The sequence below is a fragment of the Trematomus bernacchii genome, unplaced genomic scaffold (assembly GCF_902827165.1).
Source record: "Trematomus bernacchii unplaced genomic scaffold, fTreBer1.1, whole genome shotgun sequence".
Lineage (NCBI taxonomy): Eukaryota > Metazoa > Chordata > Actinopteri > Perciformes > Nototheniidae > Trematomus > Trematomus bernacchii.
In genome coordinates this window covers 3,814,771-3,839,820 of record NW_022987564.1, presented here as the reverse complement: position 1 = coordinate 3,839,820, position 25,050 = coordinate 3,814,771, and the positions used below count along the sequence as shown (strand labels likewise).

At 42.2% G+C, this 25,050-nt stretch overlaps 2 protein-coding genes across 3 annotated transcripts in view; both read right to left on the bottom strand.

Annotated features, from left to right (window-relative positions):
* Positions 1–16,784, bottom strand: part of trit1 (tRNA isopentenyltransferase 1) — a 41,783-nt gene extending 24,999 nt beyond the window's left edge. For both annotated transcript variants that reach the window (XM_034125232.1, XM_034125233.1), the window contains exon 1: positions 16,553–16,784. In XM_034125232.1, coding sequence (XP_033981123.1) covers positions 16,553–16,711 — 159 coding nt within the window. In that variant the 5' untranslated portion in view covers positions 16,712–16,784. The remainder of the gene's footprint in view (positions 1–16,552) is intronic.
* A 665-nt stretch (positions 16,785–17,449) lies between these two features.
* Positions 17,450–24,052, bottom strand: myclb (MYCL proto-oncogene, bHLH transcription factor b). Its single transcript, XM_034125315.1, has 3 exons — positions 23,732–24,052; positions 22,307–23,039; positions 17,450–20,806 (listed from the first exon to the last, which is right to left on the bottom strand). The coding sequence occupies exons 2-3, from the start codon at positions 22,992–22,994 to the stop codon at positions 20,010–20,012; spliced, it is 1,485 nt and encodes a 494-aa protein (XP_033981206.1). The 5' UTR covers positions 22,995–23,039; positions 23,732–24,052; the 3' UTR covers positions 17,450–20,009.
* Positions 24,053–25,050: the final 998 nt, after the last annotated feature.

The following is a 25,050-nucleotide window of genomic DNA, read 5'->3' as shown; positions in this document are numbered from 1 at the left end:
TTCTTCTCCTCTACAGTTCAGAGGTAAATGGTGTACTTTTCCTCCACTACATGTATTTAATACCTTTAGTTACTTTACAGATGTGGATGAATGATGTGAAATATAATCAAGTGTTAAATCAGAATTTAGTTCCACCTGGAGTAAATCCACAAGCTACCCTGCAGTATACAAAGTCATTCAAACTAGCTGCACCTTTACCAGCTTTGAGAACACTTTCATGATCAATCATTATAAAACATATCAGATATATTATTCTGAAATGGACCAATCTGCACAATGACTACTTTTGCTGTCGCTACTTTAACTATATTTTGATGATAATACTTTTCTACTTTTACTTGAGGAACATTTTGAATGCAGGACTTTTACTGTAACAGAGTATTCCTACACTCTGGTACTTCTACTTTGACTCAAGTACAAGATCTGAGTACTTATACTTTTACTCAAAAACAAGATCTGAGTACTTCTACTTGTACTCAAGTACAAGACCTGAGTACTTCAACTTTTACTCAAGAACAAGACCTGAGTACTTCAACTTTTACTCAAGTACAAGATCTGAGTGCTTCTACTTTTACTCAAGTACAAGATCTGAGTGCTTCTACTTTTACTCAAGTACAAGATACTTATACCACCTCCGTTTATAGGCTATGAAAGAAACTATTTGAAAACGAAGGCTAAAGCTAACGTTAGCAGATAGTGACAATGTATGCTAGTTAGCTAGCTCAACGATTCATTAAATAATATTGCGACAGAAACACTTTTCAGTGCACATCACGCTCTGCCGCTCAGGTCAGGGAGCTCTGCTCTAAACACCCCGTTCTAACCAGCGGTCCAGTCTGTGCCACAGTGACTTTGGACCGCACAGTTAATATTAACGAACGCACCGTAGGTAATGTAGCTGCTGAAGCTAGACCCTCATCCCGGAGCAGCAGAGCCTTATTATACATCCATGAGCAGAGCTGACAGGCAGGAAGACTTGTGCTCGCGCTTCATTATAATATATAAAAAAAGAACACCATGCGTGTCATGATGGCACATAACAGCTCGCGGCCGCAGATTACTCCGGGTCCCAGACCCCCCCCATACCCCAAAAATATTTTTATTGCAGATCTACATGAATCACACAAACGACCTATTTTGGAATCAAAACGGCGAATTTCGCCGAAAGGTGACAAGTTTGCATCCCTGATCCTTGATCATTCGGAAAATCAAACTCCGTAAGGCTCTTTTAGGAGATTATATACACTTTCTGACTTGATCTGCACTCTAAGAGTAATGTCTGGATAAATATCCCATTTTTATCTCAGGTCATTTTCATGTCATTTTTTTTTGTTAGACGCTTTTATCCAAAGCGACTTACATACATTCAGTACTGTGGACAATCCCCACAGGAGCAATTTGGGGTCAAGTGTCTTGGCCAGGGACACAACGACATGCTGACTGCAGTGGGACTCGAACTTGCTACCCCCCTGACTCGAAGTCCAGCACTCTATCCACTTAGCCACAGCCGGTAGCTCAGGTGGCTTTAAAACATGAAATAAGTGCATTCAATGTGCTGCAACATATGCAAGTCGAAATGCATGAATTAATTGGGTATTGTAGATGTATTAGCCATGATAAACACACAAATAAGTTGTCTGCAGAGAAACAGAAGCTATTTCTTTTGGTTGTGCAGTTTATGACACCAATGATCAGGTTGTAGATGGCAAAATATAAACATTTATCATGTAAATACACGTTTATGCCCCTGTCCTCTGCAAAGCATCTGTATAACATCAACCGTTAAGAGTGTGTGTGTCTCAGAGTGGTGAATCATTTTTGGTGATTGCCAGGAAAACTTGATGAAGCCCCTTTGAGTCAAACATTATTACCAGTAAGCTGAGAGCTCTGGTTTTATTCAGCTCTGAATTGAGTAAGAAGAAAGGAGCATGGTGAAACGCTCTATTGTTCAATAATTCAGGGCCTTTAATCATAAGAAGTCAGCCTGCTATTGGGACTAAAGCAATGGATGAATAAAGTCACTCTTGACTTTCGCTCATGAGCTTGTTTTTCCCTGAGAAAAGATTCACGATGAGTGATGCATGAGGAAAGTTATGGTGCATTTCCACGACAGCGCGGAGCACGGTTTAAGCGTGCCGTGCCCGGCCCATTTTTGGTTGCGTTTCCACTAGGCGTAGTTTCGGCTAGCGGGTACTTTTTCACAGTTTTCTGGCTCTCAAATCGAGGTTCTTTCCGGGCCAACAACCGGGCTGAGTATGCTAAACTAGTGAGAGAATCGCTGGCAACTACAACAAAATGAACATATTTCACCGTGATTTAATTGTAATACACGTTTCAAAATGATGCCGAAGTAACAACTTATACCTCATTCACACCAACGGTGTTTCAGGGCCGGTTCGGAGCTGGAGCTTGAAAAGCACCGGGTTTTCCTGTTCACACCGCAGCGGAGCAGCCTCTGAGCTCCGGAATCCGGTTTGTTTCAAGCACCAACAATTTTTCAGGCTAGAGCAAAAGCACCGCATACGTCACGCTTACGTCGAGGCAGGGGCAGGGGCAGGGGCGGGATCAACTCCTGAACAACAAAAAGCCCGCGTTTTATCCAGTTTGTACACAACGATGGAGAAACTTAACAAGCAGCAGTGGTCCACTGAAGAGACCATACCTACTGGGAATCTGGTCTTCCGAAGAGGTACAGAGGAAGCTGGAGCACAATCGGCCATTGTTGTTGTTGTCGGTGTGAGCTGCGAGGGGTTTCCGCGCGGTTTGGCTTTATGAAGCAGGCACGCAAACGGTTACGTCATGACGCAAATGATGACGCAATGACGCAGCACCAGTCGGACTCTGGGCGGTGTGAAAAGAGCCGGAGCTAAACCGAAGAACCGGTTCTGAACCTGAAAAGCTCTAGCACGGAGCTTGAACCAGAGTTGCGTTGGTGTGAATGAGGTAATACTGATACGCTTTGACAAGTCTGCAGACAGACGGCAGGCGAAAAACCTTTTCAAATGCGTGTTTTCTGAATGGAGATTGGCTAAGCTAACGCAGTATATGCTCCGACCGTCCACACTCACAACAACGGCCTACAGACATAAATAAACCAGCGACTGTATTCGCCATGACACAGGCAGTCTGTGGTTTGTACTTGTTTAACTTTTGTCTAGTTTCTGAACAGATATGAGGAGCTGTGAGCTCTGAGGGCTAACAGCTAACGGCTGATGTTGGTTTTGTGTTTCGCATTGAAGATGACGTCACGGCTCCGCCTACACTGCGTTACTATAGTTACTACCCCAGTTCCTAAACTGTAATGGAAACGCAGCATAAAGTGAGCCTGGCCTACCAAGGCCTAACTATACCATACTAAGCCGTGCGAGGCCCTGCAGTGGAAATGCGCCATTAGAATGTTTTGACTTAGGGACGAACGCTATTAAAGCTAACATTAGCTAGCTCCAGGTGAAGTAGCTGTAATTTCTACAAGCAGATTCATTGCAAGTAGAAATGAGAAAAAACTAAAATGTGTCTCAATTGTTGCACAGATTATTATGTATGCTTTTTGGGGTTTTCCCTTTTCCTGTAGTGTGTTGTCTAGGTTTTTGTGCATGTAAATGGTCTGTAAAGGCTCAAATCCAACAGTTCCCTCATGTGTCTTTTCAGCAAAAACAAGCATTTATAAACATTTGTATGTAATTTATAGTCAGACAGAACATGCTAGCACCTAGTTGTATTTTATGTTTTCAGCTTAGGATGTATTTTGGGCTGGAAGGTGTGCCCACATCCTCTTGAAACCCCCCCAACATTGTTATCAAGCCTTCTCCAGTAGTCCAAATCTTATATTTCAAGGGAACAACATTATAGACTGTTGTTTAAAACCAGCACATACATACATTGGGAGATCAGTACAGCTGTGCAAGGTATCAATCACATCCTTAGTTAAAGTGTGGGTTTGGGTTGCGTGTACTTTTGACCAAATGTTTCTCGGTAAAGCGGCAAACCAAAAGTGGGGAGCAGGGCAGGGCAGAACAAGCCAGACGCATCAAATATTCACAACTTCTCTGCACGACACCACTGCCAGGCACGGATGCATGGATGGACAGATGAAGGAGATGCAGAGCAAGTGAAGGTTTGGGAGTTTTTGGGGGGAGCTTTTGGAGAGGAAGACTGAGAAAAGCAGTTGAGCTGACAGCAGAGTGCCGTGTACTTGTTACAGAGAACAGGATGCTCCTTGACAAATTTGCACACATTATCCTCTATCACCCATCCTTGCTCTGTCTCTTAATCTCACACACACTTGTGCAAGATGTAGAATGAAGACAGGATGACAGAATGATAGTGAGAAAAAGACAGAAAATAAATGCTGCTATTAGATTGGTGTGTGTGTGTATGTGTATGTGTGTGTGATTTTGAGCCTCACACCTCCATGATTAACAAAAAGCGGTGAAAGGACAAAAGCTCTCTGTTAAACGCACAAATTATTTTTCTTTTACTGTTTTCGTGACTACTCATCCGTATTGGCTTAAAAAGGTCAGATTTCATGACAATTGGGCAAAATCAATCCATTGAAACAGATCTTCTGTTCCATCATCCGTTCTTCCAGAGCCCCTGGATTCCTGGAAAACTGGCCTTTCTTTCTTCCAAGCAGGACTCTCATCCATCTGCCCTCCTCCTCACAATCCTCTGTGTGTCCATCCTACCTGACACCGAGAAAACCGTCCCGTAAACCACTCCTTTATGTACATTCATTTTCTTGTGCGAAAACAGATTATGATTTTTTATTTCGCCTTAACGAGGACAAAAACACCCAGGATTAAAAGCAAGCATAAGAAGATTGAAGTGTAAATCAGAGAAATGACAAGAGCCACTTGATTGGAGGATGTGAGAAAATGACTTTGAAGGTGGCGCTACAAATCGGGGAGTAAATGAGAAATAAATTAGGAGCGGCTCGACTACAAATCGCAGCGGAATTAAAACCTCAAATCATAAAGGAACTAAAGATAAAAGTCAGATCATAGCTTATCGTGTTCACACATGTCCTCGGGAAGGAGATGAAAGGAAATGTCATACTAAAAAGGGATTTAAGTAAACATTTCAAATTATGCAAATTCAATATGACATGTCTGTATTAGAGGGGAGATGTAGTGAGAATTGATTATTGCAGAATTGTTCTTTGGTTTCTAAGCTTTGTCATATTTTCCGCCATCTGAGGAAAAGCCAGGAGGCACCAACCTTTCTGGAAGGTGGAGAGACATTTGGTCTGCAAAGATGTGAAACTATTCATTGTTCCATAAGTGTAAGATCTTAATGTGTTGCGTCATTTCAATATCAATGGAAAAAAGGCACAGTGCAAAAGTCATACTTCACGCCAATGTACTTCAATGGAAACCAAGATAATGTGGGCTCAGCTGTCTTCTCCTTCCTGTCCCACTTTTAAATGAATGTGAATGGAGGGGACCGTGTGGCTTGTGCGCAAGGGTGTGTGTGTGTGTGTGTGTGTGTGTGTGTGTGTGTGTGTGTGTGTGTGTGTGTGTGTGTGTGTGAGACAATGAGCTCAGTGTTCGAGCCCTGCAGAGCCTGCAGCCGGCCTGCCTGGCCAACCTTACGCCCTGCACGAGACAGCTGTTCCTCTGCCACATAAATAAGGGACGGGCATGGCAAAATGAAAGAAAGAGGGCAAGAGAGACAGAGAGGGGAGGTGAGGGAAAAAAGAAAAAGACGGAGAGAACAAAAACCTCATTGAGACATGAAATAAGATTCAGAGAGGCAGATAAAGGAGGATAAATCAGACCTTACAGAGTAGTGTTTGGGCAGTGGGTTTGTCAGTGTTCTATACATTTACAAAAAAACAGATACTTCTGACCAGAGATGACCATACAAGACTGAAAAGCTAGCTAAATAAATGTACTTTTTTTTAGGGAAGTAGGCGCAAATACTGCCCTATTTGAGCAGATTGGGTCTCGCTAATCAAATCCACTCATATTTTAAGGCAAATCCATTCGTTTTAAGATATTTTGGACATTTGCCCATTCATTTCCTTGCCAAAAGACAGAAGAGAAGATGAATGCCCCTTCTTTATCTGTTCGCTAAATATGAAGCTACCCCAATCAGACAGTTAGCTTAGCACAAACACTGGGAAAAAGCAGCAGATAATACCAGCATTTCAAAAGCTTGCTAATTAACACGGTCTTGTAGGTTAATGGTTTAATAAAAGGGAAGTCTTCAATAGTTGCCTGGAAATCGTTTGCATGGATACAATTGTAACGAATCAATTTCATCGCTGGTGTGTAAACAGATCTATTTTCAGGGTGGGCGTGCAGTTGTGCTACTATGCTGTGATTCAAAATTGCACAAGCCTAAAGAGAATATTTGTGTATGAACAACATTTGAACAAGTTCCACAAAGACAGGTTTACACTTTTCAAATGTTGGCGATCAAACCACTCGGTATTGGATGATATCCTAGTTTACATCCCGGTTATTATTCAATAACAGAAAAGTCTTTAATATAGTCCTTATATGTGCTACTATTTCCAATTCAATAATAGATTCGGTTTCAGAGATCCTCTGATGAGTTTACAAAAACATTAGGGGAAAACACTTGTCCTCGTTTACAGTACATAAATACACTGCCATCAAATTTAGATCAAAGACAAAAGCAGGTTCAGTTGAAGAGAGGAAGAGAGAGAGAGGAAGAGGATGCAGTTCGTCCTTATTCTGACCCCTGGACACTGCCCTTCACACATTCAACAGCCAAACTGTAAGCGGCGTTGTTTTGTTTTTATCCTTCCCTCTAAATCGTTTCCTCTTTTACATTTAACACAGAATACCTATCTTGTTATGTTTCTCTTTTTTTTACCCCTTCCCCCTTTAGGCACTACCCTTCAACAATGTATCCCTCCATCTTCCTCTCCTCTCCTCTCTCCGTCCCTCTGCGGGGAATGGCCCAGTAATGCCAGACTAATAAATCATTCATGGCGTTGTCCCCCCCCCTTTCCTCCTCCCCCTCTTTCTCCTCCATCCTGCCATCCTCCTCTCTCTCGCTCGCTGCTATACTGTAGCGGTGACCGCATCACCACGCCCGCAGACTGCATATTTACACTTACACACAACAAAAATAAGAGTTAATCAGAGCGTTTTTTGGCTCGCTCCTACACGGGCTTAGATTACTTAAAAAGATGCATCATAAAATGGGATGTGGGAGGCCTGAGTTACAATACAAACAGATACGTCAAAGCCCAGACAGGTCATAGCCACAGCAGACAGAGAGACACTGGGAGGGGAGGGGGACGCACAGAGCGAGCGAGGAGGGATGACTGCGAGCGAATTAGAGGGATATAACACATAGCGGAACAGTATTTGTGTGTAGGATGTGTTTAATACGTAGATAAGCAGCTGGTGTCGGTGCATGTGTGAAAAGAAAAACCTGCAGAAAAATAAGCATAACCTTTGAAAGAATTATCCCCCCTTTATACTACAGTCACATTTCCAAATTTACGACAGTCACATTTCCAAATTGACGACCCTAAAACACAAATTAGCCCTCCTTCACTCCACTTTTATGGGACTATAAGGGTCAAGATGACACATGACGGCTTTTCCTTCTGCTCCGGCCAATTTCTCACATTCAACACAAAACCACAAGCCTGACAAATTGTCGTCCTTTGTCCCGATTTTCACCGCCCATGTTGTCTTTGAGAGAATACGGCAACCCCTACTTTCATAAAGGCGAAAAACGAAAGGGTCACCGGCCACCGATACTTCCAACGGTCAAACAAACTCAAGTGGTGGTGCATACGTGTGCATGACCTGTAAAATTGCCCCTTTACGACCCCTGATGATGGCCCTTTGGTATGATACCCCAAAGCCCCGCCCACACATAACTCAAACATGCCTCTTTTTACACCCTGCAGTCAAACAATGTGTTTATTGGTGACAACGTATTTAGTTAATGCATCGAGCAGCTGACTAAGCATGACAAATCTTCTTTTGCAAACAACTAACTTTGATTGGAGGCTGGAAAGTGTTGAATAATTCAGATTTTTCATGCAGTATTCACAAAACCATGCTGGTGGTTTCAGCCGATACTCAGTGGACTTTGTATTGGTTATGATACACTGAAATTCATTTTCTTTCATCAATGTTTTCATTGATTTTCACAAGTAAGTCAACTTAAAGGTGGGGTAGGTACTTTTGGAGAAACCAGCTCGAGTGCGCTAGAATTTGAAAATACACAGCCGGAAAAAATCTGCCACTTCCTTACAGAGCCCCTCCTCCAACACACACGAACGCGCACATGACCAATGAGGGCACGAGATAAGTTTGTGCACAGATGGAAGGCTGACAGGCAGGTAGGCCATCCAGTTATTTTAGCCAGACCGGCTAAAATGATTGGTCGTGCTTTTTACAGTACTACGGCTTCCACAGATGACATTTTTTTATGGATTTTTTGTCAAAGCACTTAAGATATTCATTGCTATCGGGATGTTAAGAGCATTCCATGGAATATAACAAGTGTATCTCGAGCCGGTTTCTCAAACTTACCTACCCCACCTTTAATTGCCAACTTTAAAAACAGAATCCCCTTTTACACATGCACAGCAACTCTGAAATGATCTTACCTTCACCAAGCCAAGCTTTCTGTTACAACGCAAACGCAGAATCATCCGGATAAAACAAACAGACTTTACTCGGAGTTTCTCCGGTGTAGTCAGTCTGTGTAATGTCCGATGGATGGGTGTGTTGATGACGCAATAGAAAGATAAAACAAACATCCAAAAATGCAGAAGAAGTGCATTTACTCAAAGACTTTGGAACTAAAAACAGAAGAGACAAAACTGTTCGGGTAGGGCTTAGGTCAAAATGTTCAGTGAAATTCAAGGAACTGAAAGAATCACTTGGTAGCTTGTGACCAAATTACGGCTATGTGACCGTTATGAAACATGTGTAATAGGACTCCCGCATTCTCTACGCAGGAACCCCCCTGGCCTGAACCAAACTGAGTATGTTCAGTTCGTGAGAAAGAGTCTGACACAGACAATCTGTTGTGTGCGACATACGCGTCAGGAACATGTGGACAACATTTGACTGGTTCTCTAGATATTGTCCAGAGCTCATATGAGAAAACGACTATAAACACTAGTTTCAAAACTTTTCTTCTGGTGTGTTCAAGTGCTCCTCACTAAATTAAAATATATTAGACTAATCACACCTAAAACAGTGAATCACAATAAGTCGAAATCCCAAAATACATATATATATATATAATTACACATATTTAATTAGCATTTTAACTATTGCACTCTACTGATGAAGTAATTGCTGTTTGCTAAAGGATGCATAAACACCATAACTTTCCATTCAGACCCTTGACATTACTGATTAAAGGGGCTCTATTATGCTTTTGGGGGTTTTTACCTTTCCTATAGTGTGTTTGCCTAAAATCCCAAAGTGTCTCTCCTCCACACAAAAAACACAAATATGAAACTGAAAATGATCTTCTCTTTAAATAACCTTGAGTTGCTTGTGACAAAAGAGTGGAAACAAGGTGCAAGAAGCAACAGACCAAAAAATGAATAAAACATGGACAGCACTATTTTGTTGAAGCTGTCAATATCCGTTAAATGAAGATGAGACGGGGGTCCGCTGTATATATCACTGATGAAATGTGCAGCAGAACATAAGCAACGTTTAAACGATGCTCACAGCTCTGAGTAAACTGGTGTAATGTTTCAGTCTGAGCGTCCTCACATGAATCATCTGTGAAGAGCCCTCACTCTATCCTCTTACCGTCACCGGCCGTGTCAAATGTTTCTCATTACCAATAATGCTTTGCAAGGCCACTGTGCCTGAATAAATCGTCCTCTCCCCTGAGGTGACACTTGATTAACAAATGTCTGTCCATTACTGCTCATCAGACGCATGTTTCGGCCAATTAAACGCAACCACTTCAGTGCAACAGTGGGTCGCTACCTGGATGTGGAATGATTGAATAAACAAATACAGTTCTCAAATTGTCCACAAATGCTAATTCCCTTAAGGCAAGACACGGCAGGCAAAAACATCGTTTTTCCTGCACTGGTCAATTTTGAGATTTTGTGCTATTTTGATTCCATAACATGTTTTCTTTCAGGCTTTTGGAAGGAAAACGTACAAAATACACATTTAAGTGTTTATTTTACTATAGTTTGTCTATTTGCGTCTGTAGATTTCTCCTACATTCACCAAAAGTTAGCATTCTAACGTAACATAAAGTACCGCAACCGCTGTTTGCACCATGTCTTCAGAGGTATCGTTGGAAAGCTCCGTTTCTCCTGCACAATCTCATCGGATCCAAATATGGTCATTTCCTTTGTATCAGCAACCAATCGTGAAAGTGCAAAGGGGTCTTAAACCAAGAAACAAAATCTCATTGGCTGGTGTCAATTTCTGACAACGTGATTCGTTCAGATGCGTCACGTGGTGTGCTAAAGCACTTCCTGGTTAGCTTTCCGCTAGAAATTTAAATCTGAAAATGGCAAAATAACGGAGAAAAAAACGTTCACAGAGAAGACGACAACAATTGTCACTTGCACAAAGCAAGGTTATACAAAAAACAAATGACCCCGAACATGAAATACCTTCACGGAGTGCGTCGATGCGCAAGCTATCATCCAGATAACAGGAGGGTTTAGCTAGCGTCACACTGCAATCTTTAAAGGTTGTTTTCTCAAAATGAGTTTTTTCTCCTACTCTGAGTTCGAAATTTCCACTTCAGTAGCAGTTACATACACCAAATCTTCCAGTTATATTCCTATCAATATTATGAAGGCTTTTACAGAAGGGTTTGGTCATATATAATTCATAGCCTGAATTATATAACATTTTATACCTAAAAACATGGTGAAAATTGATATTTTAGGGCTGTTGACAGTATTTTCTGATTTATGGAGTGATACAAAGAGATATCCAAAATCCCTTCTGTAAAAGCCTTAGATACTAATATGACTACAAAATGAAACAATAATTTTGATCCTGGCTTTATCCAAAGTTCAGATTTCGGTTCCTGAAATGTGTTAAAATACGCGCATATTTCATGAGATAATGGTTCATTTGCATATTTAAACATGCTATTTCAGAAAACTTGTAATACAAAAAACAATTGCCTTATTGTAAGTAATTAACTGGAGAAATGTTTAGCTGATATCTTTAAGTTAAAAAAATTACCCTATTCACCTGGGGTGTCTCGCCTTAAGAGAAACTGATAAATTATTCGTGGTAAAGTTTTCTTTTGTTATATTTAATAAAGTAATAAAGAAATTCTATACACAATTGAAATCAGGTGTTGTGCACACGGGAACGTTTGCGTTTATGCACAGTATGCGTTTTCAAAAAAGTCTTCCGTTCACATGCATTCGTTTCATTTAACGTGTCTGTTCAAACGAGACCGCTGGAAACGCTGGACACGCTGTAGTACATATGCCGGGACTGTAAGTGGCGCTGTAACTTCCGCCACAAAATACACCAAAAGCAGCGAAGACGACCCCGGAGCAGCCCGCAGCAATGTTGCCATGGCTACCCTTCTGTTTATGCCCCGCGGTGGATTTAGCAACATGTAGTAGTTAAATGTAATTCTCCATGTCCACTTGATGGTTGTGGTAGAGGAGCTGTAGATTTTGCACTAACATCTGTAGCATGGTCAGTAGCAGTAGCACTAGCAGTAGCTACTGACAGGAGGAAGTGTGTGTGGCGATTGCTGGTATTCAGCGGGATATAGTAATTTCCTCAGCATGTAAATATATGGATAAATGCAACGGGGAAGTTAACTGAAAGAAACCGAATCTGTGGATATTGCATCGACCGACCAAGAAGCACGTCTCCGTGGAGAGGACGCGCTCAGAAAGAGAGATATTCTCTACAAACACCGGGTGAGATCGCTCCTCTGGGACACGCCGGTCCCCGTGTTTCCTTTTTTTGTGTGGATTATAGCCTGAATAGGCCTACACACATTTCTCTTTTTGCCGCAGACGGGCACAGGAGCAATGAACAATAATGGCCTGGATTAGGCAGTAAAGACAATTTTGTGTATCGCAGAGCGGACTGTTTAATTTTGTTTGTGTTGTTTGGCTGGAAAATTGTCAATATAATGGATCAATGCATGAAATCTGACTCCGTTTATTTTGTTTAAGGAGTATATTGGGCGTTAACAATTCTGGTTTGCCTTTTATAATATTATTTCATTCAAGAACCCCTTGTGCGTTTAATTAACACAGCTATTTTTGATAGTTGATCGTTACAGATGGCTACTGGCCATGCTACAGCAGTGAGCAGCAGAGGCGGGGAGAGGTGGGGCTATCGTTATTTTTTCAGGAAATATTCGTATAGAGGCGATTACACGGACTCGTTTGACCCCCCAGAGAGTTTCGTTTGCAAATCTATCCACCTTGGGACCCGTTATCGTTTGTGGGGTCCGTTTCTATCGGCCTCGTGTAAATAATAGGGCTATACGCAAGAGAAACTATGCAGATACAAGCCGTTTTGTCCTCGTGTAAACGGCACCTCAATCTCAAATGCAGGAACAGAGCAACTTCATCCTCAAAGGATATAATGGCTTTGCACCCAGAATACAGCTCACAGTCACACTATATAGTAGAGAGAAAATAGCCAACTGGTCCCACCCATCAATTCTCTTAGGCATTATCTAAACATCCCCACCATTAAACCATAAAACCCCCCTGTCCTTAACCATTTGCAAAGCCAGCTTTTGCCCTTCCTGCAATGTCAACCCTAAAAATATGTCTCTGTTAAACACGTATAGGACTAAAAATACTATTTAAACGAGTAAAAGGCAATCAGAGTATAAGACATATATATGTATATGATTTCAATGATTATATGAACATTTGAGACGACACATTCATTCAAAATGTGTAGTCAGATTATCTGGTTATCCTAACGCTTACCCACAGTCCTACTATACAGAAATGTACAGTTTTAGTATAACCTTTCTCAAACTGAAAATGTAAGCCACATTATACATCCTAGAGAGACTTTTTAAAATGTTCCCTATCCAACCAAAATATGTCCCTTACTAACCAGTAGACACAGATTATCACTGCCAAAGAGCGGCCCCAGGAGCTCAAATAGGAATCTCCGAACCCTTAAGAAAATGCCAAAGTCTACCAATATATTTGAATGCTACCTGTATAGTAATAACAGTCTTTTTAACTGTAAACAGCTAAATAAACATGAAAAATGGGGGGAAATTAAAAACGTGTGAACATGCACTAGAAATATTTGAATATTATTATTTTCTCCCGTTTCCAATACCTGGGTTTCGAGTATCGTATTAAAATGTTATGTTATACAAACATAGAATGACATAGATAGGCCTCATTCTCACCAATACCAATCCAGCTATTTGATCAGTATTTTTCAGATATCTAATAAATATTGTATTGCATCCATCCATTAAAAAAAAGGTAAAAAGGGCAAAAAAACACTTTTAGATGTATTTAGCACAATGTACTGTACTTGGAATATGGTGCAAAGCTTCCAAAGGCTTGAAATAACTGGCTAATTAGAGACATTTCACACCCACGAGACACCCTGTGACACACATTTTGCTATATATGGGTGAGGTACAGTGAGGGTTGTAAAACGTTTTTCTTTTTAAATACGCTCATACTGTACACGCAAACATTTTCCCATAATCCCAAATGCCAACTAGGGAGCGGGGGAACAGTGACGTTGTTGCTGGAGGGACCCCCGCTGGTCCCTGGGCTCAGACTTTGGGAAACCATGGGTTTACACTATTTGGCAGTGCCTCATTCCCTGACAGTACAGCTGTGTGTGTGTATATGTGTATGTGTATGTGTATGTGTGTGTGTGTGTGTGTGTGTGTGTGTGTGTGTGTGTGTGTGTGTGTGCCATGGATAGCATGTTCATTTAATGAGTGAATAATATCCCCCAGCATGTCCAATGAACTGTGTGTTGAGGGCATGGGCCAGGGGCAGGGGGGGGGGGGGGTTGATCATAACACAATAGGAGTGTTAGGGGAGTGTGGGAACCGATTCTCCCCGGGACAATAGACACTTCCCAGTGGCCACAGCGTGTCCATTCACTATCAGCTGCTGGGCCGGCGTAGCACGGCGCTGAATATGCACCAGCTCAGCACAATGCAGCTTTCTCCCAAACAAGACCAGACTGTTTCCTATCCCAAAGACAACACAGGCCAGCTCTAGCCTATACACAGCCTCATTCTCACATAAGCAGTCCCTTTCTCACTCTCTGTATGTCTGCCTGGCTGCCTGGCTGTCACACACACCAACAGGAGGCAACAAGGCCAAGGATTGTGGAGATAGGCCGGGGCTGCCGTGCCGTATCTAGGCCACGGTTTCTCTCCAACACGCAGGGTCGTTGAGATATTCTGGGCTGAAATGTTATTAGCGTAACCCAGTTTACCCAGTACCAGGTGACTGCTTGAAGAGGCGCTCCCCCGCAGGGACACACACTCTCAAGGACAATGCACGCCAAGAGGAGGGGAGGAGGAAGAGGGAGAAAAAGCTGAAACAGGAGCAAGGTGATGAAAATCTGCAGAGAGGAATCACTGCAGGCTGCTTTAGATGTAGCGGTCACTCTGTGTGTTTCCAAGTGTGTGTTTCCTCTCTGAGCACTGGTGTGACCTAGTCTAAAAACTGGTACCCAACCTTTTTTCTTCTCGCGTGCGTGCCCTTTCGTTGCTGCGGCAACAGAGCCTGAGAACCTAAATTGAAGGCGGGGCTTAGAGAGAGGAGCGACGACACCAAGCCTTGGAGTTTTATAAATGTCACTGTGACACACACACTAAGTGGAAGTGAGAAAGTAATGTCCTGTGGTTTAAATATAGCAATCTATGCTTATTTTTAACTGCAAAAACAATAGGAGACAGTGATAAAAGAACAAACACATTTCTTTACGACAAAAGTTCAATGTTACAGTATACTGATTTATGACTGGAGTCCATTCACTTATAAATAGAAGAGAGTCACACTGTATTATTTCTAAAGAAAACGACTGCTACAATATAACATTTTATATTTATTCATCTTAAATATTCACAGTCATATAACCCTTATATTTAGTTGAAAGTTGTCAACATTTCTAGAAGAGGAGATAATGTGTAGAGCTGCAACAATAAGTGGACTTATCGATTAGACAGACAGAAAAATTATAAGCTAGATTTCCTGATTTTGATAACTTAAATTAAAGTATCTATTGATGCACTAATCTGTATCAAATTAAAGTGCATATTTTAGTTTGTTGGACAGACCAAACAAGACATCACCTTTGACTTTCGAAAAATGTGGATGGACCCTTTTTTTCCACTACTTTTTATTTTATTAAACCATAATCAAATTGTCAGATTAAATCAATAGTGAGTTGTTGCAGTAACATACCTTTTTTATTAGTGTTATTTATACACAAAAAAATGTCAAAACGCAGAATAGTTATAGATTAATTATATATATTTATTCTTATATCCTCTAATAAATACATTGAATTTTTGTCAATGCAACTGTATTTTATTTTGCTAACAATTTCAACAATTGTGCTAATATGTCTGGCACATATTGTACATGTTACTCTTATTGTCAATTATGCATACTGTATAAAGTAGATGTTCATAGTACAGTCAGTGTTGTTCTAGACAGAAACAAATCTATGCTTTACATCCAATTGTGCACTTTCTTCTTCTGGCTGCAGTGATATTTCATTTTAAATTCATGTTATCTGAAATGGTTGTCTTATGATATGGTTGATCAAGGATTCATTCAGGATTTAATTATACTTGTCATACCAAACTAACAATAACAATTATGTTCTGTAACCTTACTACACCTTAATAAAACATGTCTGTTATTATCATAAAGCTTAGAAACCACAGCCTTGGGTCTTGAGATAACTTTACCATGCATTTCATCGACAGTCAACAACATTGAATACATCCATATATTTTAGTTTTTAAAGTGTGCACCATGACTAAGAGAAGCTAGAAATGACAGTACAGCTGGTATACATAAACTGATAGCAATGCTTCTATGTTAATATCCTCTATTACCTGTGTGTGAGTTTTTAAAGACTTAAAGGACAAGTTTAAATGACTTAATTCATTCAAACAGACCTCTAATGACTGTGTTAAATGTCTGTATTCTCCAGCTGCTGTGTCTCCCTGCAGTGCACCTGAGGTGAGGTTTAGAGCTGGATAAAAGTCAGTGTAGACCTTTAATGAACATGGTAGAGGAATGGCCGCATTACATTGACAATACAAGTCATTTTCATTACCTGACTTGCTGATTTAAGCTAAGCTAACCCCTGCTAGCTTGCGTGGTAGCATAAATATCGCAACATACAAACTCCTCATTCGGAAACACACAGTTATAAGACAGCCTACTAGTTTGTATTCACGTCTGTAATCATTTGACTGAACAGCAGATGTTTTAGTTTGACTTTACTCGACTTATTTCAAACGTTAGCGTGCTATCAAGAGCATTATGGCTGCCTTGGCAAGGACTCCCTGCTTGTTTCCTGGAGTTTAACAGTCCTCCTACCTGCATGGAGTCGGCGCTGATTATTTCTCCCTGAAGCCGTCTTCCGAGCTCTATCGCCAGCTTGGACTTCCCGGTGCCGGTAGCTCCTAAAATCACCACCAAAGACGGTACCATGGCTCTGCGTAAGCCACACAGCACGCTAGCAGCGGACGCCGCCATGATGCTTCTTTCCTAGGCGCCCAGCTGACTGGTACAGCGCATGCGCATAGGGCGTCGAGATGAGAGGTTGGCTCTGTTACTAGGCAACAAGCAGTGGATAATGTGAAGTTTCCTTCATCTTTATGAGACTCGAGACTAATTGAATGTAATTGCTCGAGAATGTAATTGTTTTTCAGTTTTTTGACTTTTTGTGTGAATTCAAAGCTTCCTGCAGACTTACATCTTACGAATTGGATAAAAAAAAAAAAATCTGTCAATAAGAATGTATCTCATCTTTTTGCTGCATTTGTGAACATATTATGCAATTTTTTATAACATTAACGGTGTTTAAGAAATGCCTTTACATGGTGGATTGCAGCGTAGTTATAATTGTTTCTATGGAAACTGACGGAGCTCTGCGGGAGATGCTTGTTGCCATGGTAAAGATGCCAGGATCAGTTACCTTGGAGACTGCTCTGAGGAAATGGTGAATAGGGAGACTTGTGTTTACTCGTACAGGTGGTTTTAATGGAAAACAATTGTGTGCAGTACAAAAATACTCTGAAAAAACCTCCTAAAGATTTAAGAGTATTTCAAGCCAATTATAAGATAACATTACATTTCATTTGGCTGACGCAAGTAAGTACTTCAACCATGAAGAAACAAACTAAAAAGCAAGAATCCTGCACATTTCCTATCTATAACCAAAGTAAGTGCTACTGCACTAGCTTCTCAAAAAAAGGAGAGAATTTATTAATGTTTTGTTTGTTTTTATTTATGTATTTGTATGTTTTTATTGGCCAAGGTGCTGTCAAAAAACAGGTGAGACGATCATTCATTAGTGTGTGTGCAAGAGACAACCAGAACAAGCAAAACAATAATTTATGATGTCAAACCATGAATTTATTATTTTCCGGACTTACTCTTCATACATAGAGGCTTATGAGGTACAGAAAAAAAAAAAGTGCTGAAACAAGGCTCCAAAATCACCATGGTTAAACTCCAAAAGTCAGTAAGCAACATCCACTGACTGTGCCAACAGCAGAAACCTGTGACCAATACAAGTCAAACAACAAATAATAAACAAAAAGGGGCTGCTGTGGATGCACCCTATTGAGAGAAAATAAAAACCAGGGTTTATGGTGGCTTGTGCTGAATTAGAAAGGGGGACATAAAATATGTGTTCACATACATGATGATTCCCCTGATCTAATGCTCTCTTTCCATCAGTGTGGGTCTGTGTTTATGTTACAGCATAATAAAGCAGGGGGTGTTTCCTCAAGCGCAGCCTCTGGCCCTATCAGAATAGCTACAAGCTACACGTGGGAGTTTCCTGAGTGCTAGTAATAGCAGAGTACACTACTCATGCCATTTACAGTACTATTTCAAGGGCTACAGTGTTCTCTGTTGCATGGCTTATGGGAACAATAGGGGGCATCGGCCTTGCAAAAAAAATAAAACAAAGGCAGAGGGAAAGCATAAGGTTACTCAAGGCTACACACAGCCACAAGTTGAATCGGTAGATCCTCTTAAGTCCTCCCTCCTCCCTGCACACCACAAAACATTTAACAGAGTGCTACAGCTACAGTGATTGGATTGAAGACAGGAGCATTCAGGTGCTTTCAACTCCAGATAAAAAGCAGACCGCACATGCCAATTTTCAGCACATAACCACCAATAAAGCCCCGCCAGCTACAATAACAAAAACAGTCATTAGCTCACACTGAAACACAACTCTGTAGGAAAATATAGTATAAAACTTTTGTGAACTTGTACAAATAAATCAAACCCCAGAAACAGATAATGAACAGTAATGAAAACAAGTAGGCAAAAAAAAAAGAAAACCTGGCGACAAAGTGTCTAGTGTGATCAATGTTCAGTAAGTGTTTTATTTCGACTCTTTTTCATAATCTTTTTATTAACAAAAATAGAAGCTTTGAGTTATCTTTGAAAAGCCAGCAAGCTTTAGGGCTGAACAAAAACTAGGATGAGTAAAGTAGACAGCTCTGGTTTTGGTTTGGAAAGGACTGTACCGTAAGGGAACTATACATAACATCCAACAGGATAGTCTACGTACATTGAAAGGCTTCTATAGGCGTTACACTGAATGCAAAAACAAATTGATCAGACAGCAAGATGAAAGAAATGTAGTTGGACCTCGTTGGGCTTCATCTCAAAGCAAATGTTGGCATGTTTAAATGTCTCGAAACATACAGGTTAAATGAAGCCATTCTTTAAGAGATCTTTTTTTTGGTTGATAATAATTTGAAGCCAACATTCAACTTTCCGCTGGTCTCCATGGCACAACAATAATAATTATCCTGGTGAACATCTTTATAGTGTTTTTTTGATTGAAAACACGATTATTCTCAAAGAAATTTTATGGCAACTTGTCTTTTCTTGATCCAATTAATGCTACAAATCAGGTATTACTGTGGGCGTGGTGCTGCTGTTGAAATGTCTACGATGCAAGAGGAAAACACTGAATTGAAAACCTGCAGGCACAGAAGTTAGAACTCAACCTGAGCTATTCCAGAGGTGCAGAATATATTGTATCCAGTTGTAACGTCATTTGTTGCATGGCTCAGTACAGTCCCACTACAGCCCCCTGCTTTCCCATTTTCAGCAAGCATAAAAGCTACATGCCTCAACTGCTGATGAGGGAAACGGTGGTAAGAAAAGAACAAGAAAATGAGGTTAGATTGAGAATAATAGAAAAGAAAATGGGAAAGAAAACAGATCAGAAACAAGGCACAACTTGATAACAAAATGTGAAAGTTGTTTGCCAAGCGCCAAGGAGCAAAGGGCTGTAAAGAACAAAACATTAGAATCTATAGAGGGCCTTTTAGAAAATGACAGACAGAAAGAGAGGACATATCTGCTGGGTAAGCCCCATCACAATCAAGAAATCGTCTGACCAGACCATGCAGCAGGTAGAAAAATGTGAGTAGTTTATCAACTAGCAGCTGCTTCATTCACAGCAATCCTTCCCGTAAACAAGCAACATTTTTGAGCATTTTTCAGCAAGGGGGGGATTATAGCATGAACCTATATTGAATAACCATGGACATATTAATCTGCCCGTAAAACGCCCTATAAAATCAGTCCCTAGCTTGCTGTCCTGACCAGCTTACGGCCTTGTCAATCACTCAGAAGCTAAATGTGCAAACCACAAAAATAGAAAACAAAAACAATTAAATCCACCCGCACTATTCCAACGTGATCAAATCAAAGTGAACATTAGTGTCTCTTCTCCTTCATGTATTCAGTTCTGTGAGTGTTTGTGTGCGTGTGGTGAGAGCCGGTTCCCCCACGTCGCTCAGGAGCGTTTGAGCAGCGCCAGCCTCTGCAGCAGCTGCAGCTGTCTGGACTTCAGCTGCTTCCTCTCCTGGGCCTTCTGCCTCTCACTGACATGCAGCTGCTGCAGGTACTCCGTGGCTCGAGTCAGGATTGCCACCTTCGGCGTCTTGGGGCAATCCGCCAGGCCCGGGATCTCGTCCCGCAGCGAAAGGAAGCGCGAGCGCAGGTCGTTCCTCCGCTTGCGCTCGAGGAAGTTGTGCGCCTTGCGCTTGTCCGTGTCCTCGCAGTCGGAGGACTGGGGGCTTGAGAGGTGGCAGAAGGAGCGGGGCTTTGAGGGGGAGATCTGGGAATGGGAAGAGGAGGAGGAAGAAGAAGAGGAGGAGGAGGGAGGGGATGAAGGGGGTGAGGAGGAGGTAGGAGAGCAGGCGCTGAGGTCAGGCGACTCGGACCTGAGTCCAGCCACATGAGACTTTCTGCTGTCTGAGTTCAGAGGGGCGTGGCCAGATCGAGGCTGGTGGTGGTGATGATGAGAGTTCAGGCGCGAGTGAGAGGAGGCCTCCTGTCGGACCCTCTTCCGAGGCGGCTCCACATGCTGAGGGAGTGTGTCCGGGGAGGGGGCAGCGTAGTTGTGCTGCTGTTGGTGGATGGAGATGTGGAAGCGCTTCATGCCGGGGTCCAGGGGGTCCCCTCGCACCGTGATGGTCACTGGTTTGCGAGAGTTGACCATCCGACGAGGTTTACGCTGCTGCTGCTGCTTGTGCTCCACCGTCACCACATCGATCTCCTCTTCATCCTCATCGTTATCATCTTCATCATCTGAAAAGGAGCATAAAGAGTATTAAGTGATGTGTTTGATGAGCTAAATAACTGCAAGTGACAGCTGAAAGATGAGTCCACTTCTGCTTCTTTAAAAATTCACACTTCCACATGACCTCACACAGTCGCAGGGATTATTCACTGCATTAGTTCAGCTCCGTCTCTTCACTCAAGAGCGAGGATAAGAGTCGGGGTCGGGTTAAGAAGCACTCAGGTGCAAGTCCACAACTCTTCTTGTTAAAATGAGCCGACTAATAACCAACGCTGCACACGCTTGAAACCACCAGAGTGGTAACGGGTATTAATCGCGAGGAAAAAGGTCTTATTGACTTGATTCCCGCCAACTGACAAGACTCCTGAGAGATTTTCAATGCTCTTGTAAATTGAAACACACTTTTTAAATTAATTGCACCTCTGTGGATTTCACTGCTCAGAAAGTATTAAGCTCTATTTAACACAGTAAAGAGGGGAAAGCTTTAGAGGGGAGGGCTGCCCGTCTATTATTTACATTTATATGACAAACGATGTCATTTCACATTACAAGGCATGAAGAATTGATTCCTTCAAGCAGCCCTATATAATGCCTCTTTGTAGGAGCTTAAGCACACATGTATGTCCTGTGATTGCTCATTCTCCTCTTCTTTGAACGCATATTACCAACTGAAACGGTGTGAAACACAGCCTCCAAACTCACGTCAAAGCATTCTGCACGCCTAGCCGACCTCCTAAACGGCTAATCCCGCTCTATTCACAGCCTGGGCTGGCTCGGACCAAATCCACCCACTGACACAATTGGCGCTGCAGCCTGTTGAGCGGAGGAATGCAGCAACAAGTTCCCTTTGTGGCATTCCACACACCATTATGCATGGTCCAACATCACATGGCAGGCCTACATACCAATCTCAATCATATGAGTTAACAGAGTGGAAATGGATATCAAAAGTAGGCCTGGAGTCTGGATACAATAACTAAAAACAGGGTCAATTTTCCCTTCCTTTCATGCTACATAAACTTCCAATAATAATGAGCACTCTTATTGAATTCATGTCAAATCCGAAGCCGGGGAGTGTGGAGAGAGGATATTGTTATCATAAGTCAGACTGGAGGAACAGGGAGAGGGACCAGCTGGTCTGCTGGAGCAGGGCCAAGCAGCAGATGTTTCAATGGGCGTGTCACTCTGGGCTGGAAGCATGTGTTGCATACACCAAGGTAACGCAATGCAGTGATCATGTGCCATGCTGCCAACCCCTACTGCGAGATAATGGCTTATCAGAGCAAAAATATTAACTAAACGGTGGAGGGACACATCACATATGAGGTCAGATAAAGAAAAAAATCCAATTTCATCCTTACTTTAAGGAAATGTAGGTGGGCAAATAGAGAGAAATGCACATATTTTATATTTTTTCCGATAAGGAATATTATTGAAATAGCCGGGAGAAGATCCATTATAGTAACATGCTTCTCTAAACAGAAACGCCATATATATATGTTACTGACCTGATGAGTCGGTGTGAGACTCTGAACCGGAGGACACTTGCTTCTTGCATCCACCGTTTACCGGGAAAGTGAGCACCGCAGCGGGGTCCACACAGTCCGCAGCCAGTCCGCTTGGAGCCGACGCTTCTGCGGGGGCACCCTGCTGCTGCCTCCCCGGGGAAGCAACCACAGAGGCGGCTGCTGCGGCGACGACTTTAACACCGGCCCCCGTCCCGGGACAGGATGCAAGTCTCTCCCCTACAACTCTCTGCAGCTGCTGTCCGGCGGAAAACCCACTCCACATACAGTCCTGGATAATAATGGAGCTGAGGTTCCCATAAGAGTCATTGGAGGTGGTCAGCTTGCAGGGGATTTCCTGCTGATGTTGCTGCTGCTGCTGCTGCTGCTGCTGCTGCTGCTGCTGCTGCTCATCGTCCTGCCCTAAAAACTGGGACACCCACTCCAGTTTGTCCCCCAGAGACGGGCAGAGCAGCCCGACCCGGCCGGACCCCTCCACTGCCCGGATAGGGGACATGGGCGGGGTCGGCACCAGCTCGAATTTCTTCCATATGTCCTCACTAGGCGCTGTGGACTTGAAGAAATCCTCATCCGGGTCGTGGTGGTCGTCGTAGAAATAATGTTGGTAGTGGTCGAGGTGCTCCATGTCCCAGTTTTCATACCGAGGCGCGGTGGAGCTAATGCCCGGCATCAGGGCTTACAGGCGGGGGGATGAATCACACCCTGTTCCCTCGGTCTGCGGAGAGAAAGAGCCAACAGTGTCACAACCGAGTCTTATTCTCATCATTATAAATCACAGACATGAGGATTTGGTGCCATGCAGCTTTTTGTTCTTTTATTTTATTTGAGGAAATATGTAATTAGCCAATTAATGGTAGAAAATAGTCATTATAAAAAGGTTTAAGACTAGAGAACCATAGATGTGTGGAACAAAACGCTGGTGACACACAGACTATCTTTACACAAAGTTACAGTTAAACTACTCTGTGCCGTTGCTGAGAAGTACAAGTTTCGCAACAGTCTTTCATTACATAACACTGCTTTAGTAGTATACTGACAGCAAGAGGAGAGCAGTTTTTTGTTTTTTTTCTGCTGACTGCTTGGCAGAAAATAGGGAGATTAAACTAGAATTAAATAGATTAATTGGATAGACAGGTACTCCTCCTGGCTGCCAATGAACCTGTGCAGACGGCGGTGTCGTATGTAAAGTAGTGTATTTAGCTCCTCCCGGTTCAATTCCTCCTTGTTAAGCTCAGAGAAATCAGCTGCGACTCAAAATCAGGTAATTAAGCAGCAGCAGTCACGGTGGGAAAGCCGCAAAAACATCAACAACTCCGCGTGAAACCTGTCCTTATTCTATGCCTGTGTGCTAACATGCCTCTAAGGAAAAGTTGCTGTATAATAAAAAATAAAAATAAAGGGTTTTACCTGGTGTTGGGAGTGAAAACCCTGCCCGCGTCTTCATAGATCCGCTGGGCGCAGTGTAAGGTGTCCAAACCAAAATACAACGACTCCTCTTCCTCAGATGTAAAGGTTTTAAATTATCCAATGGGCGTCTTTTTCCGGTTTTTAACAGTGTTTGAGGTAAATGGTCGCAGTACCCACCGCACAGAGGGCTGGATGTGCTTCGGTTGTGGTCACTTTCTTTGCAGACTACTGCACTATATGATCGGGGGAAAGGAGAGTTGGCTGTTATGCATAAAAGGGCGGGTCGTAGTAGTAGAGCCACGCCTGCAGCTTAAAGGCACAGCACCACATATTCAGTGTATGTGTGAGGCACACACTGGAGGAAGACATGCATGCAGAGGGACTCCTGTGAGAGCAGTGGGCATTATGTGACACTGATTTCATAAGGTGACACTCCTCTGCTTTTGCAATAATTATGCAAACATAATAACAACGTGTGTGAGTGTGTGGGCGTGTACACCATGTGTTTATGTATCATGCTGCATAAGACAGGTTGTGATAAGATCCTCTAGGGAGAGAAGTGTTTGTTCTGTTTCTTGTTGCTTTTACTTCACTTACTTTTATTTTATGGATTGTTGTAATTGTTTTGTATTGACTTTATCTTTTCTGACATGTTTTATTATATTTTTAGATTACAGCTTTAAGCCTGTCCAGTGAAATCCATGTATTTCCAGATTTTTTTGTTTTCCAGATAAACTGAAGGCTGAGGTGTTCCTTTATGTGTTGCCCTACTTCTTAAAGGAATGCTTTTCCCACACAATGATGATTTTGTATTAATTACTCACCCAGTTTTACCACTACAATACTGCTTTGTTGTTTTTACAATACATCATTTCTTGCATTCCTAGACTATGAGCGAAATATCCTAAAAAATTAGAAAATACTTTACATTGAGATAAAATTGGGCCACATTTAACAACAGTTAAACCATATCAAAACATTTATAAATGGTGACACCACTCATGCAGTATATCAATGTCTCATTGTAGTTCAGTCCAAAATAGGGACTTGGTTTGGGATCCGGAGGGTTGACGGTTCAAGTCCTGATGACGTGGTGGATGGCCTCATGGGCCCTGTGGAGGCTTCTGTGGAAATCACCTAACCCCCAACTGCTCGAGGTGTTCAACCATAGCCATAATTGCATGCAGGTCTTGTATGTGCATGTGTGTATTTACAGACCTATTTGTGTGATAATAACAGAGTGAAAATTGAATTTCGCCTCGAGGGATTATAAGAGCATGTCTTCCTTTTGTTCTTTTCAGTCATTTACACATTTTTGT